The sequence below is a fragment of the Netta rufina genome, assembly GCF_964035555.1.
Source record: "Netta rufina genome assembly, chromosome: 7".
NCBI classification, from domain to species: Eukaryota; Metazoa; Chordata; class Aves; order Anseriformes; family Anatidae; genus Netta; species Netta rufina.
Genome location: NC_140130.1, coordinates 27,328,321 through 27,353,541, shown reverse-complemented (window position 1 = coordinate 27,353,541; position 25,221 = coordinate 27,328,321). Strand labels below are relative to the sequence as shown.

Sequence of the window (25,221 nt, the reverse complement as noted above, 5' to 3'; positions counted from 1 at the left end):
GGAGACCCGTCACAGCCTTGTGTCAAAAGGCAGAGCTGGTATTTGGGTGTGGGCTGGCGTTCATCTTTTGTTGTCTTTCACACCTGCATTCCCCTTTCCGCCAAGAAAAGTGCACATGACAAAATCTGGACGGGAAATTCATTACATTTTGAACTGCACAATCTGGATTGTTTTCTTGTTAGGGATATACGATGCCAAAATAACACATGACATTGACTTTCCTGACTTTTAGAGCAAGACAGAGTTGTAGCTGTCATGAGATGGTATTGAAATCACAAGTTTGAAAGCTTCAGTACATCCGGGGCAGAAGAACTGAAACCATTTGTGCTTAAAATACATTGCACGTGTGCCTCAGCTGCAAAACACTTACTTCAAAGAGACTGAAGTGCTGACTTAACGAACTGGAGAGTCAGAAAACCCGAGTGCCAGTCTTTTTGCCCATGGCCCATTTCCCCAGCTGTTCTGTGGCAGCGTGATGAAAAGAGGAAAAATCGGCAAAGGGAGAGCAAGGGAGAGAAGGGAAACAGACAAACAGGGGACTTGGGGTGGAGACAAGGTGTGGAGGTGTCCTTAGCTTTGCTGGGGACAATAATTCTGTACGGTGCTCTCAGAAGGACAAGAAGGCAATCTGGATAGAGACAGAAAAGCCAGTGGGGACAGCCAGCTTGCCTAGTTCATTTGGAAATAAAAAGGGAAGTGAAGACGTGTCTAGAGAGGCAGAAGCAGTAGTAACAATTAATAATAGTTACAGAGTGAAAGGCCGAGATGTGTTCACTTCAGCACCAGATGACTGTGGTCACCCGCGATCTGTGTGGCAGGAACTACCTGGTAAGAATCACAACTTCTAGTAATTATATTGGAAAGCAAACATTTTGGCCTCCTGCTTTTATCTTACCCCCCAAACTATCTTTTGTTCATTTTGGTTCTTAACAGATCCCCTGGGAAGCTAGAAGCATGTCATTGCTGGGACATTTGCCCACCACTGCTTATGCTTTTAATTCTCTTTATTAAAATATTTCCTTTTAAGAAACACAAATTGAAACACTTTGCAATCAGTTACACAGATCATTTAATATTGGTGACAGTTCCTACATAATTAAACAAGTACTAACAAATTCCAACTGTTTACAAGCCAAAACTTAAATTAACAAGATTATATAAGCTCAATAAATAATACATCTGGTCCAGTTCAAGTATAATTCAATAAATCACAGCCTTAATCCTTAGAGAATAGAAAAACCCTGAATATAACCAGCTTAACACTAATTTAGTGTTAAAGCCAATATGAAACTGTCTAATCTTATGGGGCAAATGTTTATTTATTTTATGTTTTACTTCAAAAGAGTAAATTGCAGATTGATATTAAAGACTATTTGAGATCAATACAGATTTCACAAAGGTGAAAAGCATAGTCCCTATTCAAAAAGTGCAATCTTTGGTTGAGATGTGTTGAAATGGTTTGTATATATTAAGGAAGCTCTTTTTTTTTTTTAAATATTATGTTTTTTTTTGGCTAGACCTGAGCCTGCTTTGTGCTATATATATATATATATATATGTATTAATAAACAGCGTGGATTATAGTGATGATGAATTATGCCAACTAAAAAAAAAAGTAAAGATTTTAAATATAAGAAACCAAAAGAAACACATTTTTACACATGCTGAGAAAGGAAAGCGTCTGCCTACAGTGTCCTTCTTCCTCAGCAGAATAGGTAGTAGAGAGAAGTTGAGGAGCTGAGTGCCTGCCAGCATTGCGTGATGGCCTCTTGGAGAGGGAAGGAGATTATCTCTGAGATCCCAAAGTGAATCAGGCTGAAAATTGATCACTGGGGTCACTAGGAATTAGTTGTGACTTGGGTTTGCTTTTAACTGCTCTAAAATGTTGAGTTCCAGGGAGAGAAAGGACTTTCTCAGAAGGGAAACTGAGAAGAGAAACATTTGGCCATACCCTGGGTTTTGCAGACTGCTGCTGTGTCAGGACAGAGCCCCGAGGAACGGGGCAGCCAAACCACCCCTACTAACGCCTGGGTTCGGTCACATCTGTGGGGCTGGGCCCTGCACCTGCATCGCCCTCTTGTCATCTCCCTCCAGAAGAGGGAACTACACAGGGCAGGGATCCCATCTTGCCTCCAGAGCCTCCTCCTTCCACAGCTGCAAACAAGGGCCTGGACCTCGACCCAAACCAGGTATCTGGAGCCAGGACAGGCCCTGGTGAGCCTTGGTCCGGATTCCAGCTTCTGAAGCCCTAAATAGGGACTAAAACATCTCAGTCAGGGATTGAAGGATGCTGAGGGCCACTCTCTCAGGAAGGAATCCTGCGTGCCTAGTGCAGCTGGCTAGGAGAAAGGAGGAGGTTAAACATGCAAGCTATGAATAAAGGGAGTGAGCCTGATTCAGAATCAGAGGAGGGGGGAAGTAGTTTGAGCTACCTCCTGTAAATCCCAAGATAACCCCTGGGCAAACACTCATTTTAATAATTCTGCTGCTGCCAGTCAAAAAGCTCATCGCTGCCTATTGCTTTCCCTGTCTGCCTGTATCCACCTGTCGTCTGTTTTCTGAAGGTCTGATTTAAAGCTTTCTGGCCTGGGAAAGTCTTTGTTGTGGATTTGTGTTGTGCCCATAATAAAGGCCGTGGACCTGTAGCTTCTACTGCAATACAAACAAAGAATAATAACAGTGATACTTTTCTCATTTGAGGTTACCTGGGGATAAAGTTGCTGGAGGCACATGGCTTTGATATAGAGTCAGCTACGTCTCGCATCCAATTAAGCTTAACCACACAGGCTAATGAGCTCCCATTAGGCCGGTGAGAGCCCCGGTTTGATAGCAGGGTTAGCTTCAAAGATTTGATGCTTGCATTTGGAGTGATTTCCTTCCCTTGTGCTCAGATTGTGCTGAAGGGCATGAAGGGAACTTCATATTCAGATGATACATGACCAGCTTGGGAGCTGTGCTTGAGAAGACGGTTGCACAATCTTTACTGCCCTTTTCGTAATCTTATAGCTTGCTATATAAGCTCTTGCCCTAACAGCCCTGTGCTCAAATTTCACTGCAATGTGAAAAACAAACAGTCAAAGGAAAGCCCAGCCCTTGAAGGAAAAATACCTTGTTTGCAATTTTATTTATTTTTTAACATAGGGGAAAACAAAAAAAAAAAAGCTGTTTTAAATGACAGATGGACCCAAATCTTAAAATACTTCAAGTATGGACAAAGGAGGATTTATGCTGCAATGCTTTTCATTTCCCCTCTTCTTTCGGATAGGCCACATCTGAATGTGGGATGCAAAGAATCCCTCAACTTGTAAGAAACAGGAATCCCAAATATGATATCTGAATCCACCTCTGGTAAAAAACAAGCAGAAAGCACAGGCCATGAACTGGAAGAGGGCTTCAGGCAATAATGACAGGCACCTCTGAGACACCTTGCCTGGCCACAGGGCACTTCAGGAAGTGAACATGACTGCTGGCACAAGAAATAATGGAACAAATACTTTGGTGGAAGCAGTTTTGGCCATTTGGCCACTCTGCAGTATTTTGCAACATTCTTAGGGATGGTAGGAACCTTCTGGGAAGCTGTTTCCTCTGAGCAACATCTCAACAGGGTATCTAGCACCAGCAACTGTTACAGAACGTACCGTGATGAATATTAGAGTAAGGCAAAGAACGGAAACACGTCTGCAAATCCCCATCTGTCTAAATTGCGTGGTGCATTTTATAAAAGCATAACTCTGGGATCAATTCTGGCAATGGTTTGCATACGTATTCACTTTACAACACAAAGCCCCATTGAAATGAACCAGAAACTCGTACAGTGCATTTCAAAAGGACTTTGCAAAATACTAAGCAACAACTGTGCAGAAACAATAGCTCATAATAATGTCAGAGCTGCTGGTGCATCCTGTGTTCTCAGCACAGCACTGTGAGCCACCAGTTGTTGTGTTCACCTTAAAAATTCAGGGAAATAAAATACAAAAACAGTATTTAAAGTCTGGCATCTTTCCATGAAAACCAGGAAAATTCAACATTGCCAAGCCGAGGAAAAGCAGGTTTGAAAGAAAACAGAAAGACTCTAAAAGTCATTGAGTAAAATGTCTAAAAGTGACATGGTCCAAACACACGGCACTTCAAAAATCCTTTCGTGAGAGTTTCAAGTCTGTAAGACTCGAAGTTGGCACCCTTTAGAATTATCAAAAAGAAGAGTCTCAAACACAACAGTACCTGGAGAACATCCTGATCACACCATGGAAAATGCTGAAAACCAGAGCAGGTTAGCTGTCAGCACACACATCTGAACTGCTCTCTCTGTGCTGGGTTCAGGCTCTAAGGTCCCTGGGCAGAGACTGCGGCTCCCTCTGCATTCGTACAACACAGTCAGTGCTTAACACAAATATCTATCATTTCAGCAAGCTCTAAGACACACGGAGATGGATGCCGATGGGGTTTACATTCTGCCATCTACAGATTAGTTTTAGCACAATGGCTTTAGATGTCCTATGCAAATCCTGCTCACTGGGTTAATGAGTAAAATGGCTGAAGATATTTTAAGCAACATTAAAGCCTATTTATAGTCACATCTCCTTTCCTTCCAGCGTCCACTGGAGGATGCTGAGTGCTTCTAAATACTGTGCCTGACCTGATGTGTCACATCAGAATTAAAACTTGAAGAATCCCTGAGAATTCTGATTTAATCTAGGAAACCACTCCCAGCATGCAGAGTGTGAGAAAGAATTGCTCCACTTCTTACAGATATGCCAGTTTTGCTTCACCGTGGGAAACAGTTTCAGGCATTTTGGTTTTTAATGGCACTCTGGGCATAGATGCATGGAACATGCTCTTTATTTCCCCTCCTCTGTACAGTGCAAATTGACAATTATATCAGAGAAATTAAAAAAAAAAAAAAAAGTATCAGCATTCACTCATTATAGCTCTTCCAGTTCATCCACATCATAACTTTTTCTTTGCAAAGTGAGGAACAATTCCAGTGTCATCCTGAAGCAGATGGCTGCCTTCTTCCTTCATTTTCAGGCTCTCTTCTGCAAGCTGTGACAGATATTTCTGCAATCAGATCAGAAACAAAGCATCTTTACCAAAACTGAAAATATTCAACACAGGATGCTTTACTCCTTTTCATAGCTCCTACACTCTCCTGGCACCTCACAAAGAAAGAAAACACATGGAAGCCCCTTTTTGGTGAAAATTCAAGCCAGGAAAAATAGCTGTGCCAGGCAAACTACCTTAATGAGAGATACTGTACTGCACGGAGAGCCTCAAAAGTTGTGTGATTTACCCTGTGCCACAAAGGGAATTGGTGAAAGAGCCAGGAGGACCCCAGCTCCCCATCACAAGTGAAACCTCACATTTTCTCCTTACAAGCAAACTTGCTGCTCCTGTATGCTATAGCGCAGGAACTAATTTCACTGAGTTGACAAAAGTATTCTGGTGTAAGGCTGTTGTGTCAGAAAGTAGATGTGGTTTCTGAGTCATAAGTAAAAGCATATATATTACATTTTTAGCACATCCAGTTCAGACATAAACCTGACACAAGAACATTTATATTAAGGGATGAATCAAATCAATAACAATTAACAAAATTTAGCAGTCTGGCTAGAGTATTTACATTTATTGTATTGCTCTAAGACAAAGGATTTCACTATTAAATAAAGACAAGGCCAGTGAGGCCTCCAACCTTCGGGAAGTGCTCTTAGTAGAGGTGCACACAAAATGGAAAATGACCTGATGTAGGAATGAAAATGGTACTCAACAGACCTAGAAATAGATGGAAAGAAGCTTCTTCATTAGCAACTAGTTTAGACAGACACCTGCATAATAATGTACAGATGGTCTTATTACAGCTAGCACATGCAAGAATATCTGCCCTGTACATTTTTATGAACATAAAGCTCTCTTTTCTAGCTTATTATTCCTTTGGATTTGTCTCAAAAAGATGATGTCATGTCACTGCAAAACCTTATCTAGTTGCAAGATTCCTCCAGAGTAAAGTTAACACTTGGTTACCCATGGGGAAGAGGTGGAATGGGAAATGGGTATAAAGAAACTAGGGGCTGTGTTAAGACTGCCAGGCTGTCTCACGTAAACACAAGATTTGGATTTAAAAAGCACATCTGAAAGGGGATCAGTAAAGGCAAAGAGCAGGCATACCTGTGACAAAATGATGACTGCACCCCTGTCAACCTGAATAGAGAGATTTGGCAGTGGAAATTTTACAGCTCTTAACTGTGGTCCCTGGGTACAAAATTCCATGTGGCAGAAGGCCAGAGTAAACGTTATGGGAGTATACAGAGATATAGGATCCATAAAGATGGGGAGCAGTGATCCGTTCATCATGAGCTGTAATAAATCACTAACGCTTGTCGTTGGATCAGATAAGGCACACACTTTTGGTTTTTAATGATTACCCACCAAAATAAGACAGATTTATCCACCACCTTTAGTTGATGCTAATGTCAGCTATCATGACTAACATGAACACCAGTTTTGAAGCTCACAAACCAGACATTCAAATTCATTTATAGGAAAATGAGAGTCAACAAAAAATATTTTTTCTTCTAAATACAAGTTTTGATGAATATCGCAGAAAGCCTGTGGAAAACAGGATAAAATGCTGCACCGAGTTGCCAAAGGTAGCTTACACCAGATGAATCTGACAGCTTTGTGTGGTAGTTGTGGGAGGGAAGGACAAATGGTGGATCTTTTGGACATGGAAACTGTGGTGGATCTGTAAATATAAATACCACCTGGGAAATTATTTATTAAGCTGAAGAGAATGGAAAATTACAAAAAGTCTGCAAGGCTGATGAAGAAACAGTTGGAAGTTTTTCAGTGATTGGTGTTCTTCAAGGGACAACACACTGAGGTGAAGGTGACTATTTTACTCATCACCTAAGCGAGGCTTTTGAAGAAAACTGTTAGACAAACTGTTCAGCTTGGTGTTCAAATCCAAACACTGAGGATACTTTCTGGATGTGTCTCCAAATAGACTGTGTGAAAGATGACATGTAGCAAATAACTACAAAAGACTCATAGTCATGAAAGAATTTGGGACAACATTGCTGGCATTGGACAATGTTATTCCTCATGTAGGCAAGACAACAGAAAGACAGGGGGCAGCCGCAGTGCCACAGCTTCAGATACAGTCACTGTCCATAGCTCTTATGTTGGTGGATACACTCATTAAATTGCATCATCCTAGAAGACTGATATTTCTTGTAGGGTGCATAAATTAGCAGTACTGCAATTAGAACAGTTCTAGAAATACAGAGCAATTATTTAAAATTTGCTGAGTTTCCACTTGAGAGGGCAAAAGTTGGATGGGTATTTATCAGACACTTACTTCCTTCATTTAATAAGATAAGAGGTACAGCTCTAGAGAACAATATGTTTTCATTACCATGTTTGACAGATTTAATTTTAACAGCTTTTGCGGTCTCTGTGCTTTATCTCAAGTCAGTGTTAGATATCGACCACAGTGCTCATGGGAAATGTCTTACAGGAGAGAAAATGTGTGGTGTGTTTGTTTGTTTTTTCATGCTGATTCAGTTTTAATGGACATATTTTCTCTATGACTTTGACAAAATAACTGAAAATGAAAAAAACGCCTCTCCTTCCCATGAGGGTAGTTACCAAGTGCTGAAGTTGCAATCTTTGTTGAAGCATGAGTTTCTTTGGGACAGACTTGCATGGGACACATGGCCTGCACTGGGTGGTGCTACCTTTGGTGAATCCCTCTGGATTTTCTTGTAATAAGCAAAAAAGGACATGCAAACTGGGCACCTGTTCTTCAGGCTTACACTTGCAGGATCCAACATAAGCAAGCATAGCAGCTCTGCAGGCACAGTCTTTGAAAGCCAGAGGCCTTCGTAGGATGACAGCTGAGTGACTTCAGGCAAGTCAAGAAGAAAATTCTCCCAGAGAAATGATTTGACTTTGAGCGTGACTTACAAAAAAACTATTCTCAGCAAAGCTAATGTTAGGGAGAGCTAACGTTAGCCAGTTAGGGAGAGATGGGTATTACCTGAAGAGAAGCAGGGCTCCAGGAAGTAAGACAGAATGAATAGAAAAAGAAGGAGCAGTCTTGTTCTTTCATGTCTTTTGCTGGGAGTGTGAGAATGCCAACAGCATTCTGATAAAAGCATCTCCTGCAGTACATGTACCCTACACAAAGGCATGGACTCAAGGGGATGTGTAATAAGGTCACCTCCTCTAAGGAGTCCTCAGCCCTGGGCAGTTGATGCTCATGCTGTTATGACTGATATTATCAGCCGTGCATCTGAGCAGTGATAAAGGTGGGGGGCTTTTGATTTAATGGCAAGCACCCACAGTCTCTTTGTGCTATTATCAAGTGTTGAAACCACACAGGTGATTACATGCTTCTGCAGATCCTTAGAGAAATTATTCAGCAGTGGTGTTCTGCGTGGCTGAGCCCCTGTGCTGCTCTGCAGCGTAGCAAGGTGATTTCAGCAGGTCACAGGAAATGCCTCACAGAGCCTGTGCGTCACAGAGTACTGCTTGCTGAAACATGCTGCAGAAATATATGCTCATGCAAAGTAGGAATGGCAACTTTATTAAACAAGTGGCATATTTAGTGCTCCTTGAACTAAGAAATAATAAAGATTGTTGCTCCCAGTGATGCAAATGTCTGGGACCTTCAAGACCAGACAGCTAAAGGTCTGAGTTCTTTCCTGTGCTGGTGACAAGGACCAAATATGGATAAGAAGATAAAATTGTCACCTGGCCCCATTTTATTTATGATCCAGAAGTAGATTGTGGGGATTTGGCAATGAGAAATTAGTGTGCTAACATTTGGAACCACTGAAAAGTTTTGTTTATCTGAACTTCAATTTGTCTGAATTCTAACTACAGCACAAAATCAAATTTTTGGTAGCATAATTATCTTCTACACAGTCCACCCCATGAGCTAGTTATTAGCTAGTTTCAAGTGTGTTTTTACCTGAAGATTTTTGTAGTGAATGGTACTTCTGCAGTGATTTGTCTTTGCTGTCTCTTCATTTGTGTAGAAGAGTCCGCAGAGCTTGCAGTAAAAGCCGGTCCTAGGCACCACGAATTCCACACCTATTGAGAGATTCTGATTTACATTAAAATGTCAGTTGAAACCCTTCCCTTCCAGCATAAACTTGCTTTCAAAGAAAAAAAATTTAAAAAAAAAAAAAAAGGTGCTGCTTCGTTAAGTAACATAGATATGAAGACTGATCCTGGATTCACTTCTCTGATTTACCTAGTTTTGCAATACTGAGCTGCAGTCTAAAATCTTGTGCATTGCAAATGCACTTTGCACTTCTTCTTTCAGAAATATTATACATATGTAAAAATGTACCTTCTCTCACATAATGTTGGCTGGAAACTTCACTGTGTAACCTCAAGGGCTGGAATAGCCATAGTAATTATTAGCAGCAACATTCACAATTGCATTATGCAAATTACTTAAAGATGTACCTCTCCCAGGTGTTTTACTCATGATCAGTGTGTACACAGTAAAGCCAATGTTTTTGTTTAAAGTATAAAAAACACTTTTACAACAAATACTTATAAATTGCTAAGTATTTTTCATACCATATGTCTTAAGAGTTAAACTGTCTAATTCCTGGAGAATTCCCTGGATGATCCTTCTACCCTCAAGAGGTTCTACCAAAGCCTCACCAGCTTCCTTGTGAGGCTAAACAGGCTAATTTATGCTTATTCTTGGTTACTGCAGAGATTCCCTGCATCAGTCAGGCTCAGGTTTGAGACAAAGAAGTCCACAGGAACTTATTTCATCAGTGACAGCATTAGCAGCTATTTTTTTAGCCATTCATGTGGAAAGAAATTAGCAATGGTCTGTAATGAAGTCCGTTTCTTTCAACAGTTACCTCTCTGTTGTATGCCCTATTCCTTCACTCTCCTCACATCTGTTCTGAGAAATAAATATAGCAAGTAGCCTTAAAGTGACATCTTGTTGTAAGCTCTAGGAATTGCAGTGGGTGGCATCTCAGGCCAGCCTCAGCCTGGGCGTCCAAACGTACCCAGGGGAATGCTGAGTTCGGTGAAGACGTCCTCCTGTTCCCAGCCTGGCGGAGAGTGCCTTCTTCTAGGCTCTACTTCGGGGTACTCGAGAGATCTCATTTCCAGGTACCTAGAATTTGCTTAACGAATGAATAAATGTATTGAATGAAAACACTTTATTAGTATGAAAAGACACTTGGTGACTTCTTGGGAACACTTTCTGGATGGAGCTATGAATGAAGCAAAATGGATAAAATGCTTTTCGACTGAAATAGGAGCTTACTCGGTGCATCCCAACAGCTGACACAGTCACTCCTGTTTCTCCCAGTAGACCATTTTTCTACTTCTAACTTCATACTTGTTATTATTTTTCTTTTCATATTTTAATCTCTAAATAGATCTGTAATATTACACAAGCAATAAGCACAAGGATGGCCAGACTGCAGCTCCGTAACCACCTATGGAATTGCACGGCCAGTGATGGAGCTGCAGGACCTGCCGAGAGCAGCTCTTCCTGGAGCCACTCTTCTCCCATCCTCAGCTCCCCAAGGGATGGTTTCTGCTTTATGGCTCTGGGCCATTTGAAGATTTCAATTTCTGGCCAAGGAGGGGATGATTGGTCCCTGCTGATCAGCCTAAATGGACACAGGCAGGAGATCAAAGCATGTAAAACAGTGGGTTGATTTGCTGAGGTGGATAAAGCTAGTCAAAAGAGCAGATGCTCTCCCTTCCCAACATGTGAACTCCTTTTATTAGACAATGATTTTTTTTTTCCATAGAGCATCAGAATTTCAGGTACACTGGTTTGGTTTCTATTTTTCAGTTCTAACATCGAAGAACTGGTTCCCGTACCCTGACATTTCCACTGCATTGCAAATTTTGCCTAGATAAGGGATATATTTTCTCATAAAACAAAGAGATTTTTGTGCAAACCAAACCCTTCCTGCCTTTCAAGTCTGTAGTTCAGAGATCTGCAATATCTGGCTATGAAAATGATATTTTCTTCATTGTTTTAAAGACATCTAATACATGGTTTAAAAGAAAATAATATGAAATCCTGGCTGGTTGACTTTCAAGTTAACTTTAAGACGATCCCAGGGCCTTTGTGGCACTGAAGTCCCACTGGAGTTGATTTCTGGCCTTCTGAGCTGGCAGCTGCATTTGCAGAGAGCCTAGAGCCTTGCACTGCAGATCCCAGATACCAAGTCCTTGGCAGAACCATAAGGCACACAAGTTCCCCTGGAGCTTCCAGGCTCACTGCGGGCAAGCTGGAAGCTGAGATACTGAAAACACCCAAACAACTGTGCTACTGGACCCGGACTGCTGTGAAGTGGGCAGCCAGGGGAGCCAACCTCACAAACCCCAGTCGCAGGGAGTTCATGTGGCAGCATTATCTCTGAATACACACAGCCTGGAAAGCTGTCTTTGGAACAGACAGGTAAGTATTGAAAACTGAGCAAGTTTCAGATCTGTCCTGGAGGAAGAAGTTAGTTCAAGATCAGACATTCACATTAAAGGTTCCAGCATTTTCTGCTAGAAAATGACACTCACAAAGCTTCCTGCAATTTCTGTTCACCTGTCCTTCTCCACCACATGAGCTCCAGCAGCAACCAAAAAAGAGCATTCCTGGCCTGCACGGTCTCTGCTTTCCACTTCCACTCATTATGCACAACCCAACCGCTCAAGTTTCATTTGAAAGTGTGACAAGGAACTGAACTCAATTTCAGACACTCGGGATCTCTTTTTTCCCTGGCAGTAAAATATTAATGGACAGCTACAATTACATTTATTGGCACTATCTCACAGCAGTCCTCTCAGATATATTAAAGGCAGCATGCATTAGATAACAGGAGATGATAAGGCAAGTCCTGACAAAAGGCATGCAGGGACTGAGAAGTAACAATTTACGGATAATTTCCATGTTACTAATGCCACCGTACAGTGTGTAAGAATACCCACCTTGTCCAGCAGCCAGCTAGACACTACAGATACTTTTCTGTTGACCTTCAGAGACTGTCACTCATTTCATTGACAATTCAAAATAAATTTAGCAGGGCACTGAAAGGGTTCAGCTAAACTCATGTGAACCTTGACATGACAATTATAGCAGCTTATGCCTTTCAGAAAGCTTGCAAGCTGCTTATCATATTTCCTTTACACTATTCAGCTAAGAGCCTCTAATGGTTTAGCTTGGCGAAAGGCACTGGAGTTCTTTTACTGAGCTGCTCCAAGGACAAGTCTTGATGCTATTAGCAACATTTACTCTTGTTAGCAATAAATTTCAGTCTACTGTCAGAGAAAACATGCAAAGCTCTCTGCAGGCTGAAAAGGGGAAAAAAAAAAAAGAAAAAAGAAAAAAGAAACAGTAAAGAAACGGTAGTTACCCTCTGGACACTCTTGGCTTCCATGTCTTGTTTCTTCACTAGCATTTTTAACAAGCATTTCCATAACTTCTCTGCTCTCAGCTCCTTGTGATTCCATCTGTTTGTAATCATCTATAAATGTATCCGGGACATGGAGACCCTCTTCTTTCAGCTGAACAGAAGGTATATGGTGATCTTCAGGCTCTAAGTGAGTGTCAGAGGTTTTATCATTTTTTTCTTCCTTCTGCTGCTGATCCTTAGTAGGTTGGTCTTCTTGTGACTCCTCTGGCTTCTGCTCAGGGTCTAGATTTAGGCTTGATGCTTCAGTTATGGCATCATCATTGTCATCCTCCTCCTCTTCATCCTGACAGACGCTAGAAGCTACACTACCCTTTGCTGATCTGAAGTTTGTTTCTAAAGCTTTATGGGCAAATTTGTCTTCACTCCTGGTTACGTGGCCATGATCATTTTTCAGTTCTAACATGGTTGTCATACAGGGACACATTTCTGAAGCAGCTTTACTTTTTTGATCAACTGGTACGATTTCTTCAAGCTCAGTTATATCAGGCTCCATAATTAAATCATCTTCTCCCACTTCATCTACTGTCACTAATTCCTCCATGTTAGCAGGATACCAGGTCTCACCTTCTATCTCACTTCCACTCTCCCAGTCTTGGTCCTATCATAAAGATGTAAAAAATTTGAGAGATCAGTGATTACAAATCAACACTGATAAACTCTGGGCTTTGAACTTCAGTAACAAGGAAAAGCTTTGCTCTGACCATGTCTAGCCCATTTTGAGTTTTAGTTTCAATGAATGGCATGCCTTGATGCTATGATTTTAAACGTTATGCACAAAAACAATTAATATTTTTATAATAATCATATAAACTTCATTTTTGGAAGATCCTGTAACTGCCTTCGGCATTGAAGTCTCCACTCCTTGCTGTTCTGTAAGCAGCAGGACAAGGCACAACATGTCATACTTTATTATGTGACTGACTGCTGTGGGATCCCCAAGGAAACTAACCTCGCCCTTTCTCTACCTCTGTCCCAGGGCAGCCAGAAGTAAGCACCGCAGTGAGAATATACTGAACCCTACTCTAGCCACTGTGGCTTTGACTTTGCTAGATTAGGTCCTTTAAAATTCCTACAGTGACTGAGAAAACATGTCTATGTTTTGTAGTCATTTCCTTCCACCAGCAAGAGCCTCTGCCAGGGACTGTGTTGACAGAGGTTGGCTTCGACTTTGAGAAAAATCAGTTTTACTGTTATATTCCAATGTTTATAATTTGAAGTACCTCATATATGCAGTTATAGACATTTAGGATGTTCAGAATTATAGCATTTTTGTTCTTTTCAATACATACTTGGTGCAGTTTAGATTTCAGCTCTCAGAATCATCGTGAGCACATAATCTATTAATAATCTGTATTCTCCTCCTGTTTGGTCATTCCCACACTTCCCCTCCTAGAATCCTAAAACAGCAAGAAAACTCTGGGAGTTGACACTGTTCTTGCCAGGAGATCAGTTTTCTGCAGCAACAGATATCAATAGCTTCCATATCTGACCATCAACCCATGACCCTACAGATATGACGCTGGAGGAATTCCAAGGACATTGCTGTCTCCGACTGCGATGCTGCAGTAGGGGTGCTGTTAAGACACTATTTAATTAAAAAACAGAAATAATCAAAGAGGCTACTATCCCTAATCCATCTAAGGCCAATGCTCTGAAAAGTTTTCATCATTAGTTCCCTCCTTCTCCACTGACTGACTGCATCTCCTATTTTTGGGCACAGTTCACAAAGTTACATGGTTCACTTGGGCATACATTACAGCTGTCAGTGCCAAGGGCTATGCATGTGAAGCAATGTACATGGGCAAAGAGCAACTAAAAAAAGAGTTCTGGAGACTTCAGGAAAAGGTCAAGATAAGGCAAAGTAATTTAGACACCCATTCTACAGCCCCTCTACACGCCCTTCCATGGGACTTTTAATATTTCAGTTGAACATGCTACCACACCTGGATTTTCACTTATTTTATCATGGAAGCTGTCACCAACACGTCACCAACCTTCTCTTTTCTTGCGTTTTCCAGAATCTCTCCAGATTCTCTTCTTTGTTTATTAGCTGAAGGTGAGCTCTTCTCTGCATTTTGCTCCTCTTTTCCAAGCTAAAATAAATACAACATATACACATAAAGCAATACACAGTGGTGCTCTATTATGTTTCTATTTTGGCTTTGGGGAAGCAAAGTCACCCACAAGGTCACATTCTTTATTTCTAAAGTTAATGCAAGTCAACTGGACTGTGGGAAAAGACCCAAGAATTTGATTCCATTTGCAAAGCTGCACAAATAAGAATTATGAAAAAAGAAATTGAAACAAAATTAGAGATATGTAATTTATATCATAGAGTTAGCAAGAAGACAGGTTGGGGAGAATGTGAATTCATTAAAATTTCCAGTCTCTCCCCCGTTCTCTACTCACATCTGTTATGTTGAGTCAGACATGGTAAGGAGAGCAGCAGTGTTAAAACCCTGCAAAAGACCTCAACTGTTTTGTTTATTGATGCAGGATCAGTCAAGAGTGTGACTGTTTGCACTGTTCACACTTTGGAAGAACAAAACCACAGTGTTACCTGGCACTTAGTCAAAGAGGGGTGGAGAAAAAGTATGAGCTCAAGAGCATTCAAACCTATTTCTTCCTTTTAAAACACGTTATTAGCAGCAGTCCCCGGAGAAATGTGCCTTTTACAAAGCCAGTTTAAAAATGAACAGAAAAATATGCAGAGGGGTGTGCAGCACTGATGATTCAGGAAGCTGCCTGACATTTCTGTAAGTGAAAGAAGTCTTGCAAGGAACCATCCATCACAGCGAAATGTCGGCCCCAGGAGAAAGATGACAAAAGGTGGTTACAGAGGCACATATCTATGGCATGAGCTAGCGCTGCCGACTCTTACAGAGACTCGCTGAGTTACAAGATCTAGGCATCTCCACCAACCTTGCCCCCACACAAGAAGAACAAATGCAAGGTCAACTAAAAACAGCCAGGGACAGCCCTGGCAGCGCAGTCACTAGCCAGAGATGGACCCCTGGTCAGCAAAGCAGCTCCGTAGCCTCCTGTGCCAGCATCTCCGTGGGCGGATGGAGGCCGGGTATCACCAGGGGGCTGGGGGAGGCAGGGTGGCTGAGAGCCAGAAATAAGATCCCTGCAGGGAGGGGATACGAGCATGGGCTGTTCTGAGATGAGCGAGGCATCCCGATCTGTTCCCTCTCTATCCTTTTCCAGTTGAGAATCAAACCCACAAACACTGCCACTTTCACCGACCAGCTGCATTTCTCCAGCAATCCCATAGCCTTACAGGTGAGCTGATCCAGTGTTTCTGCCACGGGAAGAGATTCCTGCCAGCACATTGAAAGGAGCGGTGTGAATTATCCCTGCCACAGCTGAGGGCAGGAGCGCAGGTTTAACAGACACCAATTGCTTTACTGAGCTGACCAAAGGAAAATAAATGCTCCTCATAAAAAGTTCATTCCCTGTTTTTGCAGTATAGTAACTTACAGCTATGGCAGCATAGCAACATATATTGTGCATCCCTGTAACATACTACTTAATTCCCAGATAACTTGATCCACATCACACGCAGCAGGAAGGAGGTAATGATGCTGAAAGAGCAGCTGGGGTAGGGCAGAGAGGGCAAGTCAGAGGTTTGGAAAAGAGAACAGTAGGCCAATGGCCCCTGCACATGCAACCTGCATGCAAACAGCAGATATTCCTTTGGTTTAGTTTTAGTTGCCTTTGACTCTTCCCCCAACTAGTTACCCAGAGGTTCTGGGTGTGACAGCGAAAGATGACGTCCAGGTGTTTAACACTGAAATGGCATAATAGATTTGCACAAATCTGGCCAAAAACATGGATGAGGTGACCTCTCAAGATCTCTTCTAGAGCTATATTCCCTAATCGTATCATGGCAAAACACTGCATATCACCAGCACCACACCCAAAACAAGTGACCTGAAATACTACAGAAAATACGTCACCTCATCATTTACCTTCTTCTTACATCAGTTTGGGATTCTATTTACCTTATTCTCCGCGGGTTTGGTTTCCTTCAAGTCACTGCCTTCAGCAGCAGCATCTTCTTCTTGGTCTTTTTCTGCTTTCTTCACTTTATTCTTCTCACTTTGTTTCTGCCTGGAGCCCTCAGAGGCTTTGCTGTGCTTCTGTTCGGCCATCTCCTCCCTAGCAGCGTCCTCACTGTAAGAATGCCTCCGTTCCCTTAGCTTTGCCTCTTCCTTTCTCTTGGATCTGCCAGGCAGCTCCTGCAGCTGCCTCTGAAACTTGTCAGATTTTGACTTAGAGGCTTTTCGGTAATAGTCATCTTCCCTACTCTTGTAGCCAGATATAAGGTGAAGGGAGCCAGGAGAACCACTCCTTAAATATTTTTCTCTGTGCCCTCTGCCTCCTTCAATCCGTTCATCCAAATCAAACTTGTCCAGCTGTCGGGAATAATGTTTCCTCTCGTGTACCCACGTGTCAGTCCTATCCCTCTTCTCATCCCCATTCTCTCGCCATTCTCTGCTGTCTCTTTCCTCGTCCCGTCGGGAATACGGGGACTGATCCCATGACTCTCTTCCATTTCCCCAGTCGGTCCTGCTGGTCCCCATCGGGCTGTGGGGTGAACTGCAGGAAGTAAAGCTGGGAGTGTGGGATCGGGGTGACAAGGAACGGCTTATGGGACTGCGAGAGCGGGGCCTCTCCGTGCCATACCTGCTGCAGAAGGAAAAGGCAGCTGTAACTGACTGACCCACCGTGGTCCTCTGAGCTCTTGTGCACTGCAAACACATGGAGCTACCCCAGTGCCTGCATGCCTGAGACCTCAGGTCTGTCACAGGCATGCCCTGCACAGCTGCAGACACAGCAAACAGGAGAAAAGGCAGTGCCATATCCACAGAGTTGAAACAAGTCCCCACAGATCTGCCAAAAATATGTTCATTCATTCTTTACAATATCTCACAGGGGTGTTGTGTTAAAAGCATATAATACGTTAACACCCTTACAATGACCCTAGTGTTAGCATCCTTACTACTCACTCCTTTAGGGCATCTCTGAGACAAAAATGAAAATGATCATGTGTTTAAAATAGGTGTTTTAAGACTGAGTCCTCTCAATTTTTCCTTTTTCTTTCTTTTTTTTTTTTTTTTTTTTTTTTTTTTTTTTTTTTCCCCCTCTGGAAGGTCAAGAAAAGTACTAATGAAGCCAGTCAGATCAGGAATATACCAAAATAAACTTCCTTCTCTCTCCAGGTCCCACAGCAACCCCAGCCTTTATGCTTTTCACTCTAGGGTGAGGAGAGGGGAATGGCTTCATTTGTATGTTCTTTGCATGCCAAGCCTATTTTCTGAGTCATTATCATCAGTAGTAATGAGTTAATTTATTTTCCTAACAGTCTGTTTCAATCTGATCTCATTACATAGGTTCTGCACCTACTATAGTACCCACTTCTGTTTTCACAGTGATTTGAAATGAAACCTGAAATAGGAAAGCAAATGAGAGAAGAGGGGCAAGCACACACACTATGCTTATTCTACCTGTTGGTTTTCAGACTTACCCAGGTCCCAGTTCCAAACTCTACAGAAACTTTACCTGTCTGCCTCACGCAGCAGGTCTCTTTCCCTCTGTGAGTGGATGTCCTGGATGATAGCAGCCACGTTCTTCCCTGGTTTCTAAGTAAGACAAAGACACTGTTTAGCACGCTGCACTGCTCTCCAAGCTATTATACGCGATTTGTCCTTTCAGAAACGGCACCCATGCATCATTCCATTTTACCACTAATGAGAAATACTTGTTCAGTGGTCTGGTTACAGTCTTTTCTGCAACTGGTATCTCAACAGCATGATCAAAGCAGGCAAATGATACAAATGGAAAATTTGCTCCATTATGTTGTAGCGCTGTCTCCTCATACTTGGCTTCTGCAAAGTCGGCTTTGAAAACTACCTTGTACTTCCCTGGTACACATTTGCTGTGGAGTATTTTCTAGAAGTGGATGTAAGATGAAACAAACCAGGCAGCTTTTCTAACAGCTGAACTAAATAGATGCATCAGCCTGTCCCTGCTCTCCTAGGAATGACCTGCCATTCTGGAGGATGGCTCTGAAAGACCAGGTTTAGATGCAAGAGCTTCAGAAAAGCTAACTGCAAGAAAACTGTGTGCAGGAAGTGCTGATTACTTGAGGTTCAAGTAATCTTCTACAAAAGGTGCACTACTCCAGGCTGGAGTGCGTGCAATTCATCAAACACTTGGAGCATGCACAGCTGAGCACCATAATCATGCAGGAACTCAGAGCAGTTCGTAGTGGCAAACAGCTCATGCATATTCCCACTTTCCTGATGCTGTACTTTTGTTCGTCTCTTTGTTTTTAACAAAGAGAAAGGACATTTGTTCATGCAGGGAAAAACAATTCCATAACCTGAGAAATTGCCACTGAAACTGCTGAAAATCTTCCTGAAGTCTAAGCAAAGTCCTACACCCTCTTGAGTAAGCCCAGTTCAGCCTCTATGTGTAGCTGTGCAGCCCCCACCACCTCATTTCTTGATGCCTCACAATACCACAGCAAGAAAGAGCACCCTGATTTACGGGCTTCTGACAACTCGTTCAAGCCTCCTTTATCTATTAAACATGTGCAGAATAGAAACTTTTCCAAAGGTCAGACCAGACCATGAGAGTTACTCCTTTTTCCTTAATGCTCATAGAAGGCCTCAACTTGGAACACTGCACTTATTTTATAAAATAATTTCGTGCTGTGTTGGATAATATAATATGAAGCTTTTCAGCTTTGCACCATTGGTTTCAGTCCAAGTCCTCATGATTTTTTTTTTTCCCTTAACATTACAGCAGAACATAAGTTCCTGCCACTATGCTCTCAAGAGTACTGATTTTTGGAGATCCCTCAAGTGTCCACATCAAAAGCATCACACTCTGCAAAAAGTACAAGGACCAAATACTGCTCTGCTCTATGTAAATAATAATAATAGCAACATAAGTGACAATAGATCATATTTCTAAGTGAGGTCATTCTCAAGAAAGAAAGAAAAACTAATCAGCGTGATGTTTATCCCTGCCATTGTGGCTCAGAATAGAGACTGTATTACGGCTCAAGCAGGCAACCAGGGAAAAGCACTGCCTCAGGCTTAATGCCTGTGTAAAAGGATGGCACCCTTATTTTTGCTGACGTGTGGTATCTTACACAGGGCTGTGCTTTAGACCTTTGTTAATTCAAGCACTGTAGAGAAGCCTGCTCAGAAGGAAGCTTGGAAGGGATTTTTGAAATAATGGTATGATAAAACAATAGAAAATTGGATCTTTCCAAGGAATTACAATTTAGAACAACAGCAAACAGCTAAGTATAAACAATCTTTAACATACATTCATTAATTTATCTTTCTTTATTTTGTTTTCCATAATATTAAAATGTTAACTAAAATCAGCAATCAGCAAAGGTTTTTTGATGTATTCTCATGAACATGCTATGGAAACTCGGGAAATCTGATTGGGAATCTGATCTTACCTTCAGCTGCAATTCCTTGTATCTTTTAGACATCCTAATAAGTAACTTGTCATCATTTATCATAGCAGGTTTTTCTTTGTAGTACTGCACCATGGCTTGTGCTGCTTCACTGTAAGCCATTTCCAGAAAGGCCTAGCACAAACGGGGAGAGCTTTAAAATCTACTACAGAACTAAAAAACAAAGTATAAGACAGAAAAGGCAGCACAATCATTTTCATTTGGATTCTTTTCATGCAAAATATCCTGATAGTACAGAAGTGGATAGCTCTCCAGCCCTGCAGCTGAAATAGCAATACTCAGGCCATTCGTTGTTCAGCCTCTTTTAACTAAAAATTACAGCTTCAACACAGCTATGAAAGCTGATAGGCAACTTCAGAAGCCACTTAAAAGAACAAGTGACTTGAACCCAATCTTTCTTGATATGTGAAAAAAAAAAAATCCAACATCTTTTCCCCACTTTCTCACTGGTGCTTCTTCAGCTGCTGACAGGATGCAGGACTGCAATGCTGCAGCAGGCACCGCTCCTGAGACTGCCAGCTCTGCCTTGCAAAGTGCAAGGGAGCTAGGCAAGAGCAGAACATCACAGCATGACCAGACAAAACAAAGTCAAAAAATATATTTATTGTTTAGGAAAGAAGGGCAATGTTATCTAGCACTTCTACTTGCATGAAAATTGCAGTTGATGTGACTTTGATCTAACCGGCCAAGGATACTCCCAGCTGTGCACTGACCGCATTTTGAAATGTTACCATCCCACACACTGCTCACTGGTGTGGTTTCCACATCCATCTGCACTGTCTGCTATAGTTATGTGAGAGAATACGTCTCAATCTTCCAAGTCTACCACTCGAGTCTAAAAACACCTCAAAAACAGAGCTCTACTGCAATACAGAGCAGATTAAAAGGGAGAGAGGTGTTGGTGCCCTGTAAGGGCACAGCCTCCCCTTAGCATGTCAGTACATTTTTGTGTCCATTTACATCACTGCTGGTGACTCCACATGCACAGTACCTGATTAGTGGATTTCATGAGGATATAGTTGGTGACCTTCCCAAATGGAAGGCCCAGGTTAATGACATCATTCTCTGTGCAGCTTCCCTCGGGGAGGTTGCAGATGTGAACAACTCGACCCAATGGAGATTTTCTCTGGGGAAACTGGAAAAAAACCCAACTCAAAACCATGTTTTTATCTTAGATATTCCAGCTACTAGATAAGACCTTACATTTCTGCAAAAAACAAAATGTTCTGTTCTGTGTAGTTGTTATAAAAGACAAATATTCTTATTTAAAGACGTTAAAGACATTCCCTTCCCATTGATAGTTTTAACTGAAGCGTGACTTGCAATGGAGTCCCCATCTCTGGATATGACAAAGTCCACAGAAGATTAGTAGAAGAGATGCTCTTCCAGTAGAAAGAACTCTCCTCTAGAGAGAGTTCAAACAAGAATTAGTGCTATTGCTGCAGAAGGTAAGTTACCACCTCAAACCTCACAGAGCCAGCGACTTTATGTCCCTGGAACGTCACAGCAGAGAGCCAGGCTACATGCACAGGACCCTGGACTTTACCCAGCACCAGTGAGAGTCTGGAGCCCCCTCCAAAGATATAGAGGCGGTTGTCTGCCACATGGAGGTCTCAGACCCTCCAAAAAGCTCCCTGAGAGCCTGATACCTGTCTGGTTTACCACCACAACCCTCATGGCTCTTCTGCCAAGTCACGTAGCCTTCCTTTGTCCTGCAGCTTTCTGTGCCACTGATGGCTCAGTGCCTTCCCCACACAAATACATTGTTGCTGAGTAAAAGGCCCTTAACAAATAATTTGCCAGCAATGCACAAATAAATAATATTTTCAATGACTCAGTGAACACCTGTTGTCTGTGGTGCCTACAGATTGAAACAGATGCTCACTGCAGTCCCTGCTGGATTGACAGATATTAGAAATCAGTTTAGGTGACTGCAGAGGAGTTCAGGATAGCATGGGCTGAATTCAAACCCTTCTTCTGCCCTCGTGGAACAGATTGAATTGGGGATAAAACCAACCCCGTTCAATTTGCTAGAGGACAAAACAGCTGTATCTCAGGCTGGAAAACCTACTGCTTTCCCTTCCCATTACAATACCACCCAGTAGGAGGGACATTTCTCTTGGGAGCGTGCTGACCACTGGACATGCAGAGAGGCAGAGGTCCCAAATTGGCTGGCACAGGCACACGCTACTGGTGCAGTGTCACTTCCCAAGGGTGGAAGTCTATTTTGGAGTGCTGGGGCAGTTCCCAAAGAGCTGCCCATCTCCCGGACATGGAAAGCAGGGTCTATGCTCCGTGTGCAAGCAGACATCAGTGTATACTGAGAGAGAAACATAATTTACCCCAGTTAATGATATGCAAACATTGCTCACACAGGATTACATCCTCCCAGACTACTTCCCTGTTTATAACTTCTGCTGTTAGGATTTTATTGAAGAAGTAACTCTACCTTCAGCTAAAATTGTGCCATTCAAGGAAAGATGCAAATCACGTAATCTTGTGGGATCAAGTTCACCAGAGCCATCACAAATGTTTGGCTTGTCAGCAACTTCACAAGTCACAGAGCTAATGTTATCTTATTTACACCTTCATCCCATTACTTTCCCTCCAGGCTCTACCACTTAACCGTTTGTGTATTTTTGCTGCAGTAAGACCCTATATCATGCAGTGGTCTGCTGTTTAGCTGGTATCTCACAGAGACTGCCGAGGTGCATAAGGTAAATCAGAAAAGTGCCACAGTCCAGCTGAAAGGTATTTTCTCTGGCAGAAAAAGAACACAGACCTGACCCTGATAAAGATGGAGCAACTCAATTCCACCTGAATAAAAAAGGAGTGATGGCTGAGTGCATCTGGCAAGGCAGCATACAGCATACAACAGGAGAATACAACCTGCACCTAGCAGGGGAAAAAAAAAAAAAGAAAAAACCTTCCTGACAGCAAAGGAACACCTCAAGTCACCTGGCACCTCCTGTTTGTTTTGTCAGATCTGTTGAGAGATTGTCTGTTAAGCATATATAGGTCTTGAAAGATTTAGCTGTTCCCTACCTACGTGCCAGGGCCCAGGTTCAGACACGCACTCAGCAGTACATTAAATCAGATGACTGTGAGATGTTACCACCTCCCCCAAATTGGCAATGGCTTGAATTGAAATGCTACATCATAAATCTGCTACAATTCATGATTAAGAAGTGGTCAGACACTCATACCAGGAGTGGATGGGCTGTACCGGGCAATAACCTTGACAGCTGATTGAAGTTAAATGGGATCCATTCATTAAGTGAGCTGTAAAACACGGCCAGAAAAGGAACACACACCTGCTATATCCACGCTCAGGAAGTTAAAGTAGCTGTTGTGCATCAAGCATGGAGTGTAAGACTTTAAGTTAACTTTCTTTGCAGCTGATGTCTACAGAGGATTACTAATGCAGTTGGACAACTACTAAAAAAAACCAAATTGCTCAACATATAACTGGTTGAATAAATTATTTGATGTGTAACACTGAAAAGCACCTCAGTTTGCCATATTATTTCTCCAATCTAATTTAGTTATTTTTATTGCATTTTTTCCCCAATGATTTTGGGGTTTCTTACTTTTCAAATTCTTTATCCCTTTCTTGAGCTTTTCATGAATCTTTTCTAAAGATAATAAGAAACTGGCAGTCCTGTCCCTCCACTGCTAATGGCTCTGCATGGCTGAGGGAAGACTTGTAGCACTGTATTTGCCTTTTGAAGAGGGATAGAGTTATTTACAGACAGACAGCATGTATCCAGCTCTTCCAGAAATCTGAACACTTTGTTTATGATTACATGCAGGGTCAAGTATAATCTCCAACTGCTCAGTTAAATGGCAGCAGCTTAGCTGAAAATGAATACTGCTGTGCAAAGGTGTAGTAAATTATAAATCACTGGAGTTGTGGGGTGAATGACAGCTGGTAAACTCAAACTTAACACCTCTAATATAGCTCCCTGTCTACCTTAGGAGCTTTTGAAGAAAAAGGGGATTTATGGTGCCCAAGAAAAGTGAAGTTATTGGTTCTTTCATCTCTCCTAGTACTGCAGGTCATTCAGAAGAAGGACTTCTGCAGGCAGCTTAGATGACAAATAGTGACAGATTCTGAGGAGAAATGATACTGGTATTAGCAGCAATTTCATTTGTTGCGAGGTTGACAGACATGATGAAAAGGAACATTCCTGCACAGCCGCTGCTACTCCACCTCTGACCTTGGAGGCAGGCATCACAAGCAGCTCCACTCTTTGCTGCCTTGCACACATGGTGTCTGCGATGGGCAGCAGCTAAAATCTCTTCCAATAACTCCTGTCATAGCAAAACCCTACAGCAGAAAATTGATTGGATTAAACAAATCTGGGTGATGTTTTTGTAAGCAATGCCTGATGTGAGCTGGAGTGGCACAGGAACACAATTCAGCCTGGCTTTCTGGAGAGTCTGAGACCACATCAGGATATAAACACAAAAGCTAACAAGGTGAAAATTTGAACCCCTGGATTACTGCTGCTATTCGATGAATGACCTAACATTAGTCTTTGATGTTTCCAACTCTAATCATAGCTTTCCTATATATTTTGTGCTTCATTTTATCCCTAACAACTTTGGATTTCCATAATGCATATGATTTGCTTTTCTTGACTTCTTTTAAAACCTTTTTTCTTCTTTTTTTTTCTTTTTTTTTTTTTCTTCTCCATTTTAAGAACTACTTAGAACTACTTCTAATGTTAGTCTTTTTGTTTGTTTGTTTGTTTTTCTTTCTGGCACTTTTTGCTTATTGGGATGGTAATTCAGTTGCACACTAGAAGAATACAACTGGGAACCTGTGATGAGTGCTGGGGTAACTAATAAACAGAAACCACAGAAGGTTGCACACTGAAGCAAACTGACTGAAATGTTACCAGTGGCAGCAGATATAAATAGTACACTAAAATAAACTGAGAAAAAGCTAGCCCAGTACAATGAATTGAATTGGGATCCCTAGATGGGTAAGTGTTAGCGAAGCTGCAGCCACTGTCTTTGCCACCACTGCTACTGGGGAGAAGGACCCCAGCATGGGAGAGGCAGAGTGATTGCTACAGATAAATATCTGGAGAGGTTTCTCACTGCAATTGATGCATACAGTAAGTAAAAAATAATCCTATTCTTCATTCCTAGCTGAAGATGATTTTCCTGTGTCAAAAAGGTTCAGAATACAGGTGAAAAAACTATGGTATACACACAGAACAGTCCAGCTCCCTCCCCAAAT

The 25,221-nt window shown here is 42.0% G+C and overlaps 1 protein-coding gene across 7 annotated transcripts in view; it reads right to left on the bottom strand.

Moving 5' to 3' along the window:
- Positions 1-3,104: 3,104 nt before the first annotated feature.
- The window catches only part of RBM20 (RNA binding motif protein 20), a 102,003-nt gene continuing 79,886 nt past the window's right edge, over positions 3,105-25,221 (bottom strand). For 6 of the 7 annotated variants that reach the window (XM_084289903.1, XM_084289905.1, XM_084289907.1 and 3 more), the window contains 9 exons: positions 20,962-21,105; positions 19,953-20,084; positions 18,032-18,111; positions 16,471-17,158; positions 14,458-14,556; positions 12,404-13,061; positions 10,040-10,159; positions 8,971-9,092; positions 3,105-5,057 (listed from right to left, as the gene is read on the bottom strand). In XM_084289903.1, coding sequence (XP_084146029.1) covers positions 4,947-5,057; positions 8,971-9,092; positions 10,040-10,159; positions 12,404-13,061; positions 14,458-14,556; positions 16,471-17,158; positions 18,032-18,111; positions 19,953-20,084; positions 20,962-21,105 — 2,154 coding nt within the window. In that variant the 3' untranslated portion in view covers positions 3,105-4,946. The remainder of the gene's footprint in view (positions 5,058-8,970; positions 9,093-10,039; positions 10,160-12,403; positions 13,062-14,457; positions 14,557-16,470; positions 17,159-18,031; positions 18,112-19,952; positions 20,085-20,961; positions 21,106-25,221) is intronic. The other variant, XM_084289904.1, reaches the window with a different exon arrangement.